The sequence below is a fragment of the Ambystoma mexicanum genome, chromosome 3p (genome assembly GCF_040938575.1).
Source record: "Ambystoma mexicanum isolate Mex_15411 chromosome 3p, UKY_AmexF1_1, whole genome shotgun sequence".
NCBI lineage: Eukaryota > Metazoa > Chordata > Amphibia > Caudata > Ambystomatidae > Ambystoma > Ambystoma mexicanum.
The window spans coordinates 334057803-334076619 of NC_090925.1; the positions used below are offsets into that span (position 1 = coordinate 334057803).

At 46.2% G+C, this 18817-nt stretch overlaps 1 protein-coding gene across 2 annotated transcripts in view; it reads left to right on the plus strand.

Moving 5' to 3' along the window:
* The window catches only part of LOC138580398 (sodium-dependent lysophosphatidylcholine symporter 1-like), a 586401-nt gene that overhangs the window by 237838 nt on the left and 329746 nt on the right, over nucleotides 1-18817 (plus strand). For both annotated transcript variants that reach the window (XM_069650918.1, XM_069650917.1), the window contains exons 4-7: nucleotides 2164-2296; nucleotides 3635-3713; nucleotides 4558-4757; nucleotides 5983-6073. In XM_069650918.1, coding sequence (XP_069507019.1) covers nucleotides 2164-2296; nucleotides 3635-3713; nucleotides 4558-4757; nucleotides 5983-6073 — 503 coding nt within the window. The remainder of the gene's footprint in view (nucleotides 1-2163; nucleotides 2297-3634; nucleotides 3714-4557; nucleotides 4758-5982; nucleotides 6074-18817) is intronic.

An 18817-nucleotide genomic window follows, 5' to 3' on the forward strand; every position in this document is an offset into this window, starting at 1 on the left:
GTGCATCTCCAAGAACAATAAGAGATCTCCCAAGCCACCTGTTCTCATAATGGAGATGTGAAGGTGCCCTGACAATCTCCATGGGTTTCTGTTCTCACAGTACGTCTGTCAAACACTGCCTCCCAGCCTACCAGTGCTCTCAGGCAATCAGTAGGCCTATTGGAGCAGTAAGAGTGCTCCCGGCCAATCTGTAACATATAAGAGGGGACATATAAATGCCCCAATGCAATGCGTTTGAGTGCTCCCATCCCAGCTTTAATCTTAAAGATCTATACATTATCCCTGCCCATCTCTAAATAGTCACAAGGGAAAGAGCAATCCCAAGCCCAAGGGAGGAATGGAAAGGCACAGAATAGCGTTTGCACTTGGACATTGGAGTGCTCCTCTTGTTATGTTAATGGCCATCTGTATAGCGCCTTTCACCATTGGTATGGGCTCAATGCACTGTAGGTTGAACACCCTCGGGGCATATGGTGTATGCGTTCTCTTACAGGTGGATTTAAGAAACCTTCAAGCCCACCTGTATCCCACCAAGAGATGCTTCTTCCAGCCCCTCTGCAGCTTTTCAGGCTTATTACCTTTTGGGACACCTATATCCTCCTTTGAGTTTTCCCAGCCCAATCGGCACCGAAAATGCTGTTTTGTGCTCCGATCCGCTCCGGCTGGACCCACAGAGAATTCCCTCAACGATTTGCCAACGTCCGCTGCTCTTCTATTCTTCTGGTCTGCCGACAGGATTCGAAACTCCCGCTCTGGATGGTTTCCACACCTGTTGCCTCTATCAGCTCGGTTTAACAGTTTGTTCTGTCCATCATCTCTATTTATACATTGTTGCCGTTTTCCTCCCCAGCGGATTGCCGAAGTCCTTTGTTTTTTTCTGTTGATTGAACTTTGTCTCCTCAGCGCCACTTCGTCCTAGTGCTTGTACCTGTGGTACTCTTCATGTTCTTTAAGATCTTACTCGTCTCGGTACTTTCAAGGGAAGGCTTATTCATGATGTTGCAGTAATGCATTGACCTATTCTCACAATTGTTGTTAGGGAGGGAAAATAGGGCAAGGGATTTTCTGGGTGTGACTGGTTTGGAGAGGTTGTGACCCAGGTCTACATCCTTGTCTCCAGATGGGGAGTTCTCTACTATGAGGCCCTCCAACACATTACACTCCCTAGGGGCACTGTTGGGTAGCAGCATCACTCCCCCCCCCCAACCTGATAGGAGAGGGTTCCCCTCTGGGGAGAAGTGACGTCACCTAGTGAATCGTCAAAGATGGTCCGACATAAAGCAGTTGACTGTTTTCATAGTTACATTGTGGCTCATTTCTGAAATCAATGGCGTGTGAATGAAGGCGAAAAAGACGGGTGTAACACCTTTACGCCTGTCTTAACGCCACTGTTCACGCTCTGGAGCATTTTCATTGTTTTTGAAGGCAGTGGGCAGGGGCGTTTCCGCTTCCCTTTTACCCTCTGCCTTCAAAACAACACGGTGTTATGCCTGTATGAGATTTTCATGCTGGCGTAAAACCACTGATTTCCTGTGTAATCTCCTTGCTTTTCACACCAGCAAAATGCAAGCGGTTTCCTTAGGAAATCATTGTAAACACACACTGCCATATGTACCTGGCAGGCAGCGTTCACTCTTTTTGCACTGCAGAGTCCAAAAGAGGGGTGTAAAGATGCTTCTAGTGTCACGAGGGGACACGTTTGCAAACGTAAGCGATTCCCTACGGCCAATTTATGCCTTTTTATAAAATTAGCTGCACTGTGTTTTACTATGCTTTGTGCCTAACCCGAAGCACATATTAGAAGTGGCAGTTGCTTTATGTGCAGTTCTATAATAAAGAGTGTATATTTTTCAGTATACCTGTGTGGTGTATCCTCTTGGGTTATCTGTTGGGTGTAACTGTACCTACGCGCCAGCCTTCTCCCCCGCCCCCCCTTTAGAGGAGCCCGACTGCTATGCCACAGCTACCAAAAGAGAGATTGGTTGGACGTGTGGTAGACACCCTGAATTAACTGTGGGGTAGATGGATTCACACCACTCCTCAGAGGGCTGTGAAAAAAAATCTCCCTTAAACCAGCCTATGTCTGCACCCTGCGCTCTCGCGATGTATTGTGTTATGGCATAGCTCTTGAAATGAAGTAACCAGGGTCTTTTCTTGCAATAGGATTGTGGCATCCACTCCCTTGGGGGTCCTCTGCTACTTCTTTCTCTGGTTCTCGCCTTCCAATTCTACTTCCGTGCCGCTGAAGTTCCTGTGGTTCCTGGCCATGTACTGCTTCTTCCAGACCTGCTTGAGTGTAAGCAAGTGCTCTGTGTATGCTCTGATTCCAATATGCGATCTATGATATGATAGGTTATTTATAACTCGCTTAATACCCAGAAGTTTCTAAGCATGGACCCGGGGATCGAACCTGTGTTGCTCCGTGTTGTCTTGCTTCCAAGGCGAGCACGTTGCCGCTGAGCCATCCTCCCGAGACATGGACACTCTCGCCCTTCATAGGTGTCCGAACAGCGTGTGCATGTGTTGTGACCTGCATGAGTAGGAGTGCCTTATGCATTCACTCAGACATTCATGTGTAAAGCTGCCACTCAGACATGCATGTGTAAAGCTGCCACTCAGACATGCATGTGTAAAGGTTCCATTCAGACATTCATGTGTAAAGCTGCCACTCAGACATGTATGTGTAAAGGTGCCACTCAGACATTCATGTGTAAAGCTGCCACTCAGACATGCATGTGTAAAGGTGCCACTCAGACATGTATGTGTAAAGCTGCCACTCGGACATGCATGTGTAAAGCTGCCACTCAGACATGCATGTGTAAAGCTGCCACTCAGACATGTATGTGTAAAGGTGCCACTCAGGCATTCATGTGTAAGGCTGCCACTCAGACATTCATGTGTAAAGCTGCCACTCAGACATGCATGTGTAAAGGTGCCCTGCTGCATGCACAGATACGGGTACGAAAATCCTACGGGTATGCTCAGGCCTGCATGAACACACACATGACCTTTGAATGAATTTAGGAGTGGCCATTGCAAATGCATAGACCTGTGTACTGTGCTGTGCACTACGTGTATAGGCAGCCCTGCCTTTTGCCTGCTTGTTTTAGTAGGGGGTCTGCTACGTTTTTGTGGAACCTCAACGCTTCTACAGGTCCACTCATTCCCCACAGGAGATTCTGCGGGAACTTGCGCAAGATCACCAATGGAGGGTGAGCTTATTGCGCCTGCAGCTGTCCCTCTTCCCAGGAGGTGTTGCAGGAGCACCGATGTGGGTGGAGCTCAACGCTCCCGAAGACATATCTGCTTTCAGGAATAGTAGTTAGGGGACTGAGGGTGCTCCTGGATGCTGGTCTCTCCTGATTGGAAGGGGTGGGGGGGGGGTTGCAAGTGATGGATCAACAGCGCCTGCTGTATGTGGGGCTCTCGTCTCATGCGGCATCACTTTTTCTGCAAGTTGTTGCAGTTATTTTTAGTAAAAGCAAGCACAGGGTTTGCTATTGCTGGCAGGTAGCCTGGCCATGAATGTCTCGATGGATGAATGTGCGTGTAGACCCTTGTATATTCACCGTGCCCCTGGGGACGCTTATCTCTGATGCCGCTTTCTTGTAACATGCTGTGCTTGCCTCTCTAGTGCTATCATGTACCATACACCTCTTTGACAATGTTCCTGGGAGGAAGCCAAAGGGACCGGGATTCAGCCACAGCCTATAGTAAGTAAGTCGGCATGAGTGCAATTTTAGGGGGTACAAGGGTGTTTATCCATCTCCCCCCACTCTCGTGGAACACCATTTTGCCCCCCTCGTTTGGCAGGGGACCCTTTCCTTTAGATGTCATGTCCCCCCCCACCCCAACATTTTCAGCAAAGTTACTTCACTGTAAGTCGGCCGGAGTGTGTCCAGTGGAAGGCTTTGTGGGGAATGATTTTGGGGGCAGCTCCCAGGCTCCCGCACAGATCATTGCCATTGTTGGTGGTGAACTGAAGATATGTACAGCCTATCCGGGAGATTTGCGGGGAGGGCTATCACTTTTCGTCAAACTGGGACTGGAATAGATTAGGAGAAGCTTGAGGTCCCTTAATGCCTAGTTCTTTACTCGGCAGCTTTTTTCAACTAGTGCCGCTTGAGCTGCATGGCTCCTTCAGAGTGTGATGCATCGAACAAAGATCAGCAGCTCGGCCCTTTAGTGATCAGACTAACCTTGTCATATTGGGAGTCCCTGCATCCACCGATGAAGGGAACGATTCTAGCAGAGGGCTTCCGCCGCAGGTTCCAGGTTGCTTGACCTCATGGCACCAGTTGTCATACCTTTGAGCTGGTCATATTTCCAAGTTGAGTCTTAGGAATGCATATCTGTTCTGCACGTGGATATTGACTTGCGCTGGTGTCTGCTCCATTATGCCCACTCCCTCTCATGCTCTGTGATTGCTTTACCTTCACTGTCCCTCCCCGTTCTTGCATCACCCTCATTACTGGTTTCTCACAATGCTTCCCCTTTTCTGTGCTTCATAGCCTCAAGCAGTTCTTTCTATCCCTCATCATTGTTGTCTCTGAACAGGGATGGGAGTGGAAGTCACAAGCACGCTGATTGGAGCTGGCATCCAAGGGCAGATCGTTGGTGGTTACCATGCTAGCATGGCCGACATGTGCAGCTCAGAGAAAGGCACCTTCCACAATGGCACCTTCCTTAATAGGGCACTCCTCAACAGCTCTCTCCTCAACAACACTTCGATACTCACCGACAGCCTGGAGAACACGGTGAGAAGGGGTACTTCTTTCACAACAGGATCCTGCGTCCTCTTTTCGTAGTGCATGGAAGCCTCTTGTTGACCATCACACTACACACCATATGGGCAATAGGATAGGTAAATCCTGGCTCTCCAGTCCAACCCAAACGTTGTGACTGGAAGTGAAGGGCCGTCCATCTTCTGGGAGTGCAGAACGTTCATTCTGATTTTGCAAGCAGGTTGGCATTTAGGATCCACGCGTCATCTTCTAGATGCATGGCTTTAGGTGGAAGAGGTTGTATGGAGGAGGCACGAGGGGGGGGGGAGTACCCCACGCTCTGCACAGATGAAAGGCGTACGGGAGGGACCTGTTTGGTGGGATCTGTGAAAGTTATGGTCTGAAAGGGAATCTAAAGAGAGGAGTGGTGTGTATCTCAGCTGAGAGGTGGTATCTGTGCAGAGAGGGACCTGCGCAAAGAGCCAGTGAGAAAGTGGCATGTATTACTGGCACGTGGGACATGGGGTGTGTTTCTCTGGGAGTGGAGTCCGCGCCGGTTGAATCTTGTAAACCAAACATTTGTTGTAGCTAGCCGTTCTGGTAAATAAAAAGAATAGTTATATATAGAATATCATATAGGCCATATTCACATCGGGCAGCAATATAGCACAGTTCCTCTTTGTGGAAGGTGCTGCTAATGCCACTGGGCAGCACACATTACCTGAGCAGGTGGCATGCACGATCATGCACATGCATGCCTCTTCCCCATATCTTTCTGTGTTGGGAGTATTGACCTGGTGTTGGTGGTAAAATAAGCGGGTGCGTCACGTATCTGGAGGCCCGAGTGTGGCTATCGCTTGGTGGAGTCCGTGGGAATGGAGCTCGTGAGCATTCCCTGGTGAAAGGAGTGCTGTCCTGATTGGAGTTCACAGAGAGAGAGAGTGTATGGGGGGAATACTGTGCCTGGCTTGTTGGAAGGAATTTGCTGAGGGTTACGTGAGAAATGTTGTGTGCATTTGTGAGTGTAGTGGGATCTTTGCTGACTGTGCCCTACTGGGAGAGGTGGTGTGAGGAATGGCATGTCTTTCTGGGTGTGGGTTGCTGGGGATTAAGTGGGTTGAGGTGTGCATTTGAGGACTGGTGGGGTTTTTTGCATTGGGCCGGGTCTGCAGGAAGACGCTGAGAATGCATTGCTTGTGTGGAAGGAAACCTGACCGGGTGACATATTGTGCACTGAAGAGTCCTCATTATCTTCCAGCAATGGGCGTACTCGGTCGCAGCCATGGTCATTGGAGGACTCTACTGCATCTCCAGCCTGATCCTATTTTTAGGAGTGAAGGAGCAGCCCGGTAAGAGTCTCATTCATCAACACTGCCCTTAAATGCATCACCCTCTGTATACGCCTGGACCATATTCTATATGCAGACTATTTGTAGAAAACCCATGCCGCCTCTGTGTGCTCCCATTCCCAGACCTGCTCGCCCTTTACCAAACTCTGAGAACCCTGTGTCCAGGATCTACCTATATCGCCTCTAGATATCTCGTGTTCACCTCTCTCTTATGCATGGCACCTCTGTGTACACTCAGATCAACACATGCCACCTCTGTTGTCACCAGATGAACCCACAACACCTCTATATCCGCATTAAGGCATTGCTCCACCTCTCAGTACAACAGATCAATGTGTCATCCGGTTATTTATACTCTGCATTAAGCCCTGTCTGTGTGAACCCATCCCCAGCACTCAAATCACCCATGCAATTTATTTTATTTATTGTGATAGGATATAATAGGTTATTTATAACGCGCTTAATACCCAAAGGTTTCTAAGCACAGACCCGGGGATCGAACCTGCGTTGCTCCGTGTTGTCTTGCTTCCAAGGCGAGCACTTTGACCCTGAGCTATCCTCCCAATGTGCATTCGTGAGGCGCTTATACATCAAGTAAATTGTGTTTCAAAGCACCCACAGGGCAGCAGGGGGGGAACATGGGAATGAAAAGCAAACATAACAATGGAAGATAGAGGCAGACCTAGTAGGCCTTGTGAGCATTCAGACCGTGCAAGTGCAGAGAGAGAGAAGGGATGAGGGAGCGGGGGGATATGTAATTTTTAATTTATTTATTTAATTGGTTATTTTTAACACTCTTAATACCCAGAGGCGTCTAAGCGTGGATCAAGCCTGTGTTGCTCCGCATCGTCTTGCCTCCGAGGCTAGCGCTTTGCACCTGAGCTATCCTCCCTCACGGTAAGTGCTAGGAGTACCACAGAGGGAAGTGCTAGGGATTAAGCAGCTGTTGAGTGACTTGGTGCAAGTGGTCAACTGCCAATAAAAGTGCGTGCAGGCCTGTAGTGGCATTGGTCAGTGGGTGTCAAGGCAAGTGCTGGGAGCGGGCGGAGGCTGAAGGAAATTGGGTGTGAGAAGCCAGGACCCAGGAGGACACAATCTCAGAAACTGAAGGGTTTAGCAGAGCTGGGAGGAAGGGAAGGAGGAGGTGAAAAGGAAGGTCTTGAGGAGCTTCTGGAATTTGAGGAGATCCGACTCAAGAGGAAGGGGGAGGCTGTTCCATAGGAGGGAGCCTGCTGAGGAAAGAGATTGGCCACCAGCTTACTGTTTAGCGAAATGCTTGATACACCGAGAGTTGGTGCCGGAGGAACGTAACATCTGGAGGGAGAGTATTTAGAGTATTAACAAGAAAACATAACAACCCCCCTAAAATACAACTGAAATCCTTCCCTCACTGCAACCAATCAACCCTACGCACAGTTGACTGCTTCAAAACAAAAGTAGGCAAACCTTACCATTAAACACTCACATCTTGGACTGCCACCACCAAGCAGACAAACAACCAGAAACTTCTCACTCCAATAGTGTTAGGGAGTTTTACAAAAGTCCACCAAAGGTAGGACTTCAGAAGATTTATTATTAATTATTATAGGTCTGAACCACACAAGTATGTTGGTAGCAATGGCTGAGCAGCCAGGCTTATTTTGGGGCGGGAGGAAGGGCTGTAGGAAGGTACAAAGAACTTAAAGTATACACATAGACCAAAGAAACCCTGACACACTAAACGTTATATACAAATAATAGTTTATTTTATGTATACACTAATGTAAAGGTGATTCTCCATAAAGGTAAGTACTATAACACACAGTGTGTATCTTAAAAATAACAATGCAATATTCACAGTAAGTAAATCACTTTTTTACGCTTGTAGAATGGCAGTAAACAGTTCAAAGGTAAGTAAAACACTTTTGTAATAACTTTTGGAATATCTGTTTCAGGTAAGAATTAACGAAACAAGACCAACATAAAACAGGTCAATACTTGCATACATTTCACAGAAGACATAGGGGGGTCATTCCGACCCTGGCGGTAAGGGGTTAACGGCACCGGTAAGGATGCCGGTGCTGTTAACCCCCTAACGCCCTATTACGAAGTCCCTTAGCGGGTCCCTCTAAGGGCGGCTGGTTTTACCAGCCTCCCTTAGCGGGAGCCGCTAAGGGACCAGGGAGCAGATAACGGGCCTGCAATTAGCGGGCCCGTTATTTGCTCCCTCCCCATTCCCATTGAGCCCTATGGAGGCTCAAATGAGAATGGGGATTGGTTTTTTGAATAGGGACTTACAACTAGGTTGGGACCTCCTAGGTTGGAATGACCCGGTAAGTCCCCATTCAAGGAACCTGGACCCGACCCATTTTGGAGGCAGCGATGGTGCTAATAGCACCAGGGCTACCACCAAACTCGGAATGGCCCCCATAGTCTTTAATAGTCCATCCCTTTATAGTTATGGGTGCCTCAGGGCCAGATTGGATGGCAAAACAAGCAAGGCACAAGCTGTAGAAAGTCAACAGTTCCAGGGGACGTCTTCAATAGCAAGTAAGTAACACTCTTTGTTGGGGAAAAGGTTTAGGGACCTCAGGGATGGCTCCCTGAGGGCACACAGACATTGGGCCTGGCTGAACATGAACTCCCAAACACACAAATCGGCACTCCAGCAACATAGGAGCAGCAAAGCAACTCTAGGTAAGTTCTATCAAGAGTCTCACAGTACCTTAAACGTGAAGAAGAGAATGCAGCACAATGCCCCCGCCATGCAGCAGACCGGGCCACCGGATTCTTGGTCAGACAGACAAAAGAAGGGACACTGGAATGGATCCCACAGCAGCATTCGAGTGAAGAGGCTACAGGCAAAGGATTCATTATGGTTCTCCGATTTTGGCGCCCTTTTCAAATCCGTAGCAAAGAACGGTTACCACCTGGTCGATTTGTAGCACTTTCTTGGTCCAGCACTCTTGTGAGGGGACTTCAAGGAGTGGAACCTTGCCTCTCAAGATCTGGAAGGAGTCCATCAAAGTTTCGGGAGGATTCTATCTTCGCAAGGTGATACACTGAGGAATGGCTACAGGCGGTTTGCGGTTTGCAGCCGGTGAAGGTCACATCTATTTGTGAGATGGCTTAAAAATGCACGTCATCTTGAGACTGATTGGTCATACCAGTTTAAGGGAGAGAGTCCTTTTCGGGGCTCTCCTGATGCTTGAGAGGAGGGGTCGGACAGCAACAGTTACTCAGAAGGCATCTCCGGTCGACTGGAAGTGGCTGCGGGCTCTTCTCTTCTTCTTCATCGATACTCCAGTTCCAGTGGTAAGCTCTGTTTAAGCCTCAGGATCCAAGCCTTGTGTGCAGGAACCCAGCCAACAGCACACATGCACCATTCATAGTCTGGGTGGTGGCGGTCCGTTTTAGGACAGTCAGCCTCCCAGTTGAAACTGGCTCCAGGCAGGCACAGCAGAAGACAAAGACCAGCAGAGTTTGAGTCCTTCCCTGTTTTCTGTCTTCACAGGCACCTTGTCGGGCTTTCCCATGGAAACCCGCCAAAGACAAAAGTCAAACAAGGACCTCCCACACCTGTACGGTAGAAGGACCAAGAAGGGACAAGCCATCTTGAATTGGCAAAAAAAGTGTCACCATTTCAGCTCAATGGAGTACAGACTGGGAGTACAAATTGCACAAGAGTAGGTAGGATAAAACCACTGTATCAGCCATTCAGATTACCTTGTCATTAACCAAAAGGTTACAGGAGTAGTGAGAAAGGGATACAATGTAACCCCTCACCAGCCCACATAAGGTGGGTTGTGGTGATCAACAATAGAAAAGATAGGAAGGATGCAAAATATCCCCCTGCCTTTGGGAAAATGTGTTCTCACAAGGAAAATAACATAAAATAAAATGGGAAGCCCAAAGGGCTCCCAGCAGCACTGCACAGAGAGTGCTGTGTGCTGCAAAAGTCGAACAAAAATTGGAGGAAAGCATGACTCCAAGAAAATGCTATAAAAAGAAATGCAAAAGGATCCCAAAGATAAGGTACAATAATGAGGGAGTGTGGAAAAATGTTTCCACTCACTCTGGAGAACTGAAAATAAAATCCAGTAGTCAAGCAAAACGTGCTGGGGGATTTCACATAAAAATGGAAAAGCTACCTAACGAGTAGTCCAACAGATTACATCTTTCATCAAGAAACGGTGCCTACCACTAATCCTCACTAGAGCCATGACAACCAACCAGAGACCTTGAAGAACCTGCCTTTTCGAAGATGAATGCATCAACCCAGAATCTTTGGATCTCCACTGCCAAGGTTGGAAAAACCTGTATAATTTCAAAACAAGCAGTATCAAAGAAAATGCCAAAACCAGCTGCCTTCTGAATTCCTGCTCTGACCAAACATTCCTCTAACATCTATAATCTCCTCTGTCAGGACATAATAGGAAACTGGCTCTCCACGGACTACTCGTCAGTTATACCTGAATTTCATCTTCTAACATACCGGACAGCGAATCTCTTCTCTTAATCTGCTCCACCTCCTACACATCCACACTAACATTCCTTCTCATCTAGAGAGCACCTTCCTACAACCCCTTTTTTGCTAACACTGTTGCCATCCTTTCAGTAGACCTCCAACACCGCCTCATGATGGGAACGTCTCTGGCTATGAAAGCAGGACAACACTACTACAAAGTCACTCTCAGCAAACTTTGACGTTTTACACCTCAAACAGTTGGTTAATGGATCCATTCACCAAGCTAGACACACTTTGGATTCCATCTTCTGCAACAAGAATGTCACCTCTACAGTTCCCCTACTGTGTGAAGATAACCTCTCTGCCTCGTTCAGCATCTTGACTTGGAAAGCAATGTAGCTTAACATTCTCTGGGAAAAATTGGAATTCTTCCGACTCCCGCCCACAATCAAAAGAAACCAGATAAGAACACTGGATGACCTATTTAACCACATCCATAGCTAGATATCCAACACCACAGACAGCGTGGCCCCTAAACAAACCCTTTAAATGGTCACAAAACAAACAAGTCACTAAATGGGTAACCCTCAAACCAAATCCCTTCAAAAAAGAAAAACTTGTCACAAGTCTCTCCCCTTCTCACCTGTTTCTGTTGTGCACTTGCGACCTTCTGGGATTTCTTCTTCTTTACGGTCTCTGCCTTGAGGTTCTGTACCTCCGTTGTTAATTCCTGCATGCCTCGCATGAGGTCTTGAACGGCGGCTTCCATCTCTGAATCTGGATCGTTTTAAAGGTGTCTCAATCTGTCACAAGTCTCTCCCCTTCTCACCTGTTTCTGTTGTATACTTGCGACCTTCTGGGATTTCTTCTTCTTTACGGTCCGGGATTTGTATAGACCCGAATGCCGCTCTTCGGCATCCAGCGTGAGAGCAGCGGTTCAGTTTCCAGGAGCGTTCACAAAGTCCAGTGTAATTCCAGGAAGTAATTAAGGTACGCTCGGAGGCACAGAGGACCGTGACTCGAGCGCGGAAGGTTTTCCAGGAGATTGGAGAGGGAAGGGAACAGGAGGGGTTTCAAGGAACTGGGAACAAGGAATCAAGCGAGAGCCCCGATCGAACTCCGGCTAAGCATGTCCGACTACAGGTAGCGGTAGCGTTGAGACGCGCAGAGCCACGGGGGCGTGTCTCTTTTGTAGGATGAGCAGCGTGGAACGCATAGACTGATCCGGAGCATTCCGTTCCGGGCGGCCATGTTGGAAGGATAACTGCATGCAAACCCCTGCGAGTCAGGGACCAGGAGGTCCAGAAAGGACGTAGACGACGGTTCATGACAAAACTAAGTTTGAGGAAAAAATCGAAATAGAAAAAAATGTCAAACAGACCAAGTAGCCTGCCATCGACAGGTTGGTTTCTACAGAGTGGAAACAAGGCAAAAGAAGGCCATCACATATGCCAAATAGTGGCAGCACAACACAGACAAAAATATGTCTTCAAAATCATCTACAATTTCAAAACCCTGCAGTCTGTAACACTGTAGCAACACCATCACATGGACTCTGTAACTCCATTGTAACACACTAAATACACTTCATTCTTCAAATCCAATATCACCTGGACAGGAAAGGACCAGTTCTACCATTCCCAACAAGGGGAACAGAACTGAGCTCAGCCCACAGTAGACCCTTGGACAACCATTGCAGCTGGCTAGCATCAACTTCAGTGCAGTCCCGGTGAAGCCCTATTCATCTGTCTTGATCTCATCAATGCTTTTTCCCTGGACCATTGGGAACAATCAGTCTCGACTCCTCCTCAAGGGTCTGTGTCTGTGTAGCCTTCAAAGGTGTCCCTGGACCACCCGGTGGACTGACGAGCTCGCTCATGAGCTGCCTCACTGCAGCTGTCGCCGTTCTGAGTGCATCCTTGGAACTTGGAGGCTCTTCAAATTGTGCTACAAGTCGTCTGCTACTGCATTTATTTTTAGTTTTTAGCTTTTTAGTCCAAACGGAAGCCATCCAGGGCCTGCTCTTTTGTTCACCAACCGAAAATCGCCTGTCACCACCTGATCATGGTGCCCTGGACGTCTGCATCTATTAGTGCGAAGGGTGTCCAGCTGTCCAGTCAGCAGAACCATATCACCATAGTCTGAACCGTGTACTAGCCAGAACCAAACCTAAAGCTGAAACTGACCTTTTCACCCACGGCCCCTGGACCTCCCTTGACCGGGCACATGCCAAAAGTACGAGGGCCCAGCCGATCTAGGAACCCCTAAAGTTTCCCGGGAAGTATTGTAGTAAGGGGGTTGAGTTATACTAGATATTCCTGGCCCTCTCAGTACACCTAACACCTCATCTGCTAGCTCGGATGCAGAAGGGGACACAGTAGTCACAGAAGATGCTAACAAAACAGGACATGGTTTCCTCAACCAAATAAGACGATTAAAGAAAGGCAACAGGAACACAATGCAAAAACAGGTCCGTTTTCAACTGACAAATCAACCGGACAAGAAACAACCTTCACTAGGAGGAGAGGAAGGAGGGGGTCAGGTTGATTCAGGCAACCCAGACGCCTTAGATCATAAAGGGCCAACAATAAACACAATTGGATTACCAGTAAATGGAAGTTTGGGACTCATTTACAACACATCTGTAGAATAGTGAATGCTTATAAGTATTTTGAATAGTTTTGAGAATAGTTTAGTGCCAATACTTACCCAAACTTTTCATATGTTTGAGTGTGTTGAAAGGCCTAATGAATAATTGAATATTTAGGTAGTTCTCTTTCTAACTGGAATTATTGGAGTGCTCTACATGTGCCTCATTGTAGCGTTAGACCACCCACACCCCACCTGATCTAAGCCTTAATGTCTGCTAACCTACGTTGACTGGGTTTGGCTAGACTTCAGTGTCTTTCCTATTCACCACAGTAGAACAACCTCTTTTAATCCACTCTCAGGGTTGATTCTGAAAAATCCTTTTTAACACTCATCCTGCTGTTAATTCCTGCCTATTTCAACAGTAACAGCCATGAGATCTACTCCAAATACCATAATACATTGTATTCAAATGCAGCACTCTATGCTGAATCACCTAATTTCTGTCTGAGGACGGAAACACCACACATCACCTCTTGCATGTCGGATCTCTACATGCTGACATGCAGATTTTCCCAAGGATCCAGTCTCTCACCTACTGTTTAACATTTACATGACCCCATACCTGGAATTTATTAACAACTCAGGCCTCACATTTAAATTACAGTTATAATACCCAATTATACAAGCTCACAAGCGACTCTACAATGAACACGCCAGAGCTCAACACATGCCTTGCACACATGGATTTAAGGACTACAAACAGCACAGCACCACCAAACTGCACACCTAATCCCTAGACCAAAGAAATGGGAACTTGTCCTCTGCCTCCAATAACTATCAGATGTCTAGGACTTATGTTGGACAACAAATTACAACAGAACACAAGGGGAATGCCATCATAAGGCGTTGCTTCTTCTAGCGCTGAACAATCGGACGCATCATGCCACACCTAACCTTCACAAACCGAATCATGGAAGTTATTGTTGATGATACCAACAACTGGTATAGTCTCCCAGAATACCTACTTAACAGGCTGCAAGGAGTCTGAAATTTATCAACCAGATTTGGTTCTGAGACTTAAAATATAATCGCCTCTGCCAGTCAAACACTCCGCTTTCTCCCGATCAAAGGGAGGATTCACTTAATAACTCTGCATCACACGCTGTTCCTTCTACGGCAGGGGCCCAGAATCCATCACAGTGCGATGAATCTACTACCAACCCATGAGAGCTCTACGATCGAGCAGGGATGCCCTACTAACGGTGACACGCTTCAACCAGAAATTCCTTGCTTCTTATCCACCTAACTCTGGAACGCTCTGCCCAAACACATTTGCACAGAAGGCCACCTGGCCTTCAAAAAACAGCTGACAACCTAGCTATTCAGTTACCACCAGAATGCAACCAGAAGAAAAACGTCAACCAACAGAAGCCCAATCGCAGGAATTTCACCCTGGGTGAACCTCCTATTAGAGGTACGAACATGATGCAAACCCACGTTGATTTATTTTATTTATTTTTTCATTTGTATAGCGCACACAAACCCTCAGGCATCAGGGCACCAGGCACATGCAACTTGACAGCAAAGGACTATTGGAGATTGGGTTTTTTCGGGTCGGGCACTACGCGACCTAAAGGGAATCCTAGCAATGAGGTCAGACATATGGAAGAAACCACTGTGATTATATCCCTGGGTGGTACCTGGCTGTCTCACTTCCGATTGGCACCCAATGCATTATGCTCCCCACTACATATACGATAACATGTCAAGTGGCTACCATTTTCTCTTAGCATGTGCTCGCACCCAGTTCAGAAAACAATTTCAATCATTTCTCTAGTCTAATAAAATGATATGGTCTTTCGCATGTTTATTTATTTGTTCCAATAAAATTAAAAGCCAGCAGGCCGGTGTCAAAGTGTGCCATGTTTTCGACAAAGCCCGTTTTCAAGCGCTGTAAAGATTAAAAAACGAAAAAGAATTAGTACATTACAAAACGAGTGTACAAATGTAGAAAAGATTTAACTAATTTACATGTGTATCACTTTATACTCCATCTATTCATGCAACTTCAAAATAAATCATATTCAATGTGATATTCAGATCGAAAACCACACTTAAAATTCTGTTGGTAATATATTCTAAACAACATTGTGAAGTGAAAAGATATTAACTATATTGACATCATAAAAGTAAATGCAAATGAAGTCTCTCCAAAATTATGGTGTCCCCATTTGAAATGTTGTTGCAGAATTACAGATATGGAAATGGTAAGTGGCATACTTCTGAAAAAAAGGTATCTATGCGTAATGATGTCATGCAACGTGATGACGTCATGTCATGTATCGTAGCAACATCCTGGCGTTCGCCACTGTACATCACGTTGAAACATGGCTGCGTATATGAATAAGGATATTATTAGCGCAAGCTAGATAATTCACCTTCAGATCTAACTATATCACAATAGAAAATAAGAAAATGTTTTGAGAAAAAGCAATATGGACCCCCAAAAAAATGAAGAGCAGACATGGGGATGGTGTGTATAAGAACCTGAATATCATATTAGCTATGAACAAGTCATGCACAAAAAGAAATAAAATGTGTAGAAAATAAACAAAACTAATTGGATGAATAAAGCCTTATCTATAAATGCATTCAGGCCACATGGTACCAAAGATTTTAAACTCAAATTCCAGAATGCCTCACATTTTTCGTATTGACAATTTGTATTGAGTTTTATTCGTTACAGAAACTTTCGATCACTTGTGACATTTTCACCAGATACTGTTAGTGTTAACTAAGTATTATTTGTACATTACTACTAAGGTTATAATAACATCCAAGGCACAGTAGGTTAACCTAGAAAACCCATTGAAAAAGGTTTGTTTACTACCAATTGCCATTTCTACTATGCTTGCCCTCGAGTTACTAATACAGTCTAGAGTAGCATAAAAGATCCTAAATCCTGAGGTATTCGATGTATATTAGGCAAATGATTTTGTGCTCAAATTGAATAACAGGGTTCCATATCTCAAAATATTTCGGCATCTCGTCCTTCATGGAGGCCCCAGTTTCTTCCATGGCTGCGCCAAACCACAATCTCGACCACCATTCTCGGATATTTGGTGTGTTGTTTTGTTTCCAATGTCGGGCTATCGCAACCTGCAATTTATAGTGACCCCCGCCCCTCCGGATCTTCATTACCCAGTAGCGGGTCTAAAGACGACTCTGTCCCTATTATCGCTCTAAAATGAGACAGCACTTACTTCTGGTATGATTTGATTAGGTTCCAGGACCACCATCTATGGAATAACGTGCCCCGGGCTTGCCCACATCTCCAACAGTTAGAGGGAGTTGTCGGGCTGATCCTCCATGGGGTAAAATACCGACAACACATTACCTTGTAACTGTTTTCCTTTAACTGAACACAATTCAACACTTTTGCCGCTCTAGACCAATTGTTGCACCCTGGCACCTCATCAATAGGGAAACCCAAATCCTCTTCCCATTGAATCATATATTTATGAGGAGGTTTGTATCAACTGAAATTGAGAATCTTATATAGCGATGAGAGTTTCCTCTGTGGAGGATACCCAGTAAATAAATCCTCACATTTTGTGATCTCACTATTGGGCTCCCGTGGATCCTGGCTCCGCGAGCCCAATGTCTCAATTGCATATATTCATACTTGCCTGCATCTGTGAGAAGGAATGCCTGCTTGCAGTCTTCAAACGATAATGGTCTCCTTTCCCCAAACAATTGGCCCAAGCGTTGTAACCCTCCATCCACCAAATGGCGATATTGTCGCAAATGTGGTCCTGGTGGAAATCTTTAGTTGTTGAAAATTGGGTAAGCCATGAGAGGTGTGTGGTTATATTATGTTTCCTCACTACCCGACCGCAACATGTCATTATCACCCTCATTGTTGGAAGTACCCCTGACTCATGCGGTCTAGCCTTTGGAGAAAGTCAATGCCATTCCTGTATGGAGACCCCTAGTTTGATTTGTTCTATTCTTGCCTATTGCTTAACCTCTGGGTCTGCAGTGCCTTCTAGAGTTGGGGCTAATAGTGCTGCATATAGGTAACTTTCTAAATCTGGTACCCCTTAGCAACCACCATTGTGTGTCGGGAGACTCTAGGACATTTTCTAGTCCATATAAACTTAACAATATGTGCCTGTAAGTCACGTAGCAATTTCTGTGAGAGCTCTATTGGTTATGCTTGTAAGACATACAATTTCCCCGGACAAACAGTCATTTTGACTGCCGCCATGCTTACAAACCAAGAAATCTCAGTCTTCCCCCACCTTATTGGCTCTCCCTTAAAATTCTTACAAATCTCTGGGATATTTCTCTGAAATAATTGATCATGCGCTGATGTAAGGTGTATCCCTAAATATTCAGCGAGTCTTGTGTTCATTGGAAATTGTATCTTTTGATGCTTTGTGAATCTGCTCAGAATCACATGCTGTGCATATAGTCCACCATCTATTGGCAATCGCAGAGTATTGCATCTTGTTTTCAAAGTTCGAAAAAGGGACGCTGACATGGGCATTTCTGTAACACTATCCCTACTGTGACGGTTAGTGTTCCCATGATCCCTCACTCCCCAAGGCCCCCCACACCCCTGATTGTTTATTTCCACCATACTGGTCGGTCACGTAATGCAGAGCTCTTAGTGTGCTACAGATATAGTGCTATTATGTTATGCAAACTACAGCCTATTTTCAATGTCCTTTCAACTGTTTACCTCTACCGTCTGAAGACTTTCTCTGGACTTTCGACTGCTGGCTATGGCCTTTGACAGTAGAGAGAGTGGGAGGTCTTATTCTCGACATTCTTCTTCATTAGAGAATGCCTTTTATTGTCCTTCCCTATACTTTCCCTTTTCTGGCTGCTCTTTTCTTTATATCTGGTGATGGAGAGAACTCCATTTAAATGTTACCCTTCCTGTAGCAGGAAGTTCCTTTGGAGGGACACTCACAAAGAGTTTAACAACTGTTTACCCCGTGACCATGATGAATGGCTTTGCAAGGCCTGTCGACTCTTTAAGACTAAGACGCTTAAAAAACGGCGCACTAAGCAGTGGGCGGCCTTTCGCTATGCAGGCCGAATCCCATTCCCAAAAGGTGCTGTCGCATCGGGCCAGGAACAATCCAACAGCCACGGCTCCAGTTCGGATGCCGAAGACATTATAGTGGAGTCTTCAGACTCCTGCGTGCCTGTCCCCAGGCCATACACAATTATACAAAGGCTAAACAAAGGCTAAACACAAACCATGGGCAATCCTTGACGGGTATTCCTACAGGTATTTCAAAATCCACAACGTACCCGGGTGAACCTACCTGTTCCCAGCCCAATGCACTTCCACCTCCGCGTGCAGTGCATGGTTCGAAGTCTTTGACTGCTCATGGTGCTCCTTCTCCTAAATCTTTGACTGACTTTTCGGACACATCAGAATGCACATCGATAGTTAAAACTCACCCAAAATTAAGGGAGAAACTTTCTAAAACACCTAACCAAATTGACACCCAAAGTACTGGGACCCAGTCACAAGGGTATGGACAAGCCTCTTCCACTTTCTCTCAGTCCTTACTGTGAGAAGCCTCAAGGTGTCTCACTCACTAGTCCCTGGGGATCTGTCATCGCTATTGAATCCAGTTCCTGGGTGTGGACCAGTGTAGGAGGATCACCTGGATGATGGGTCT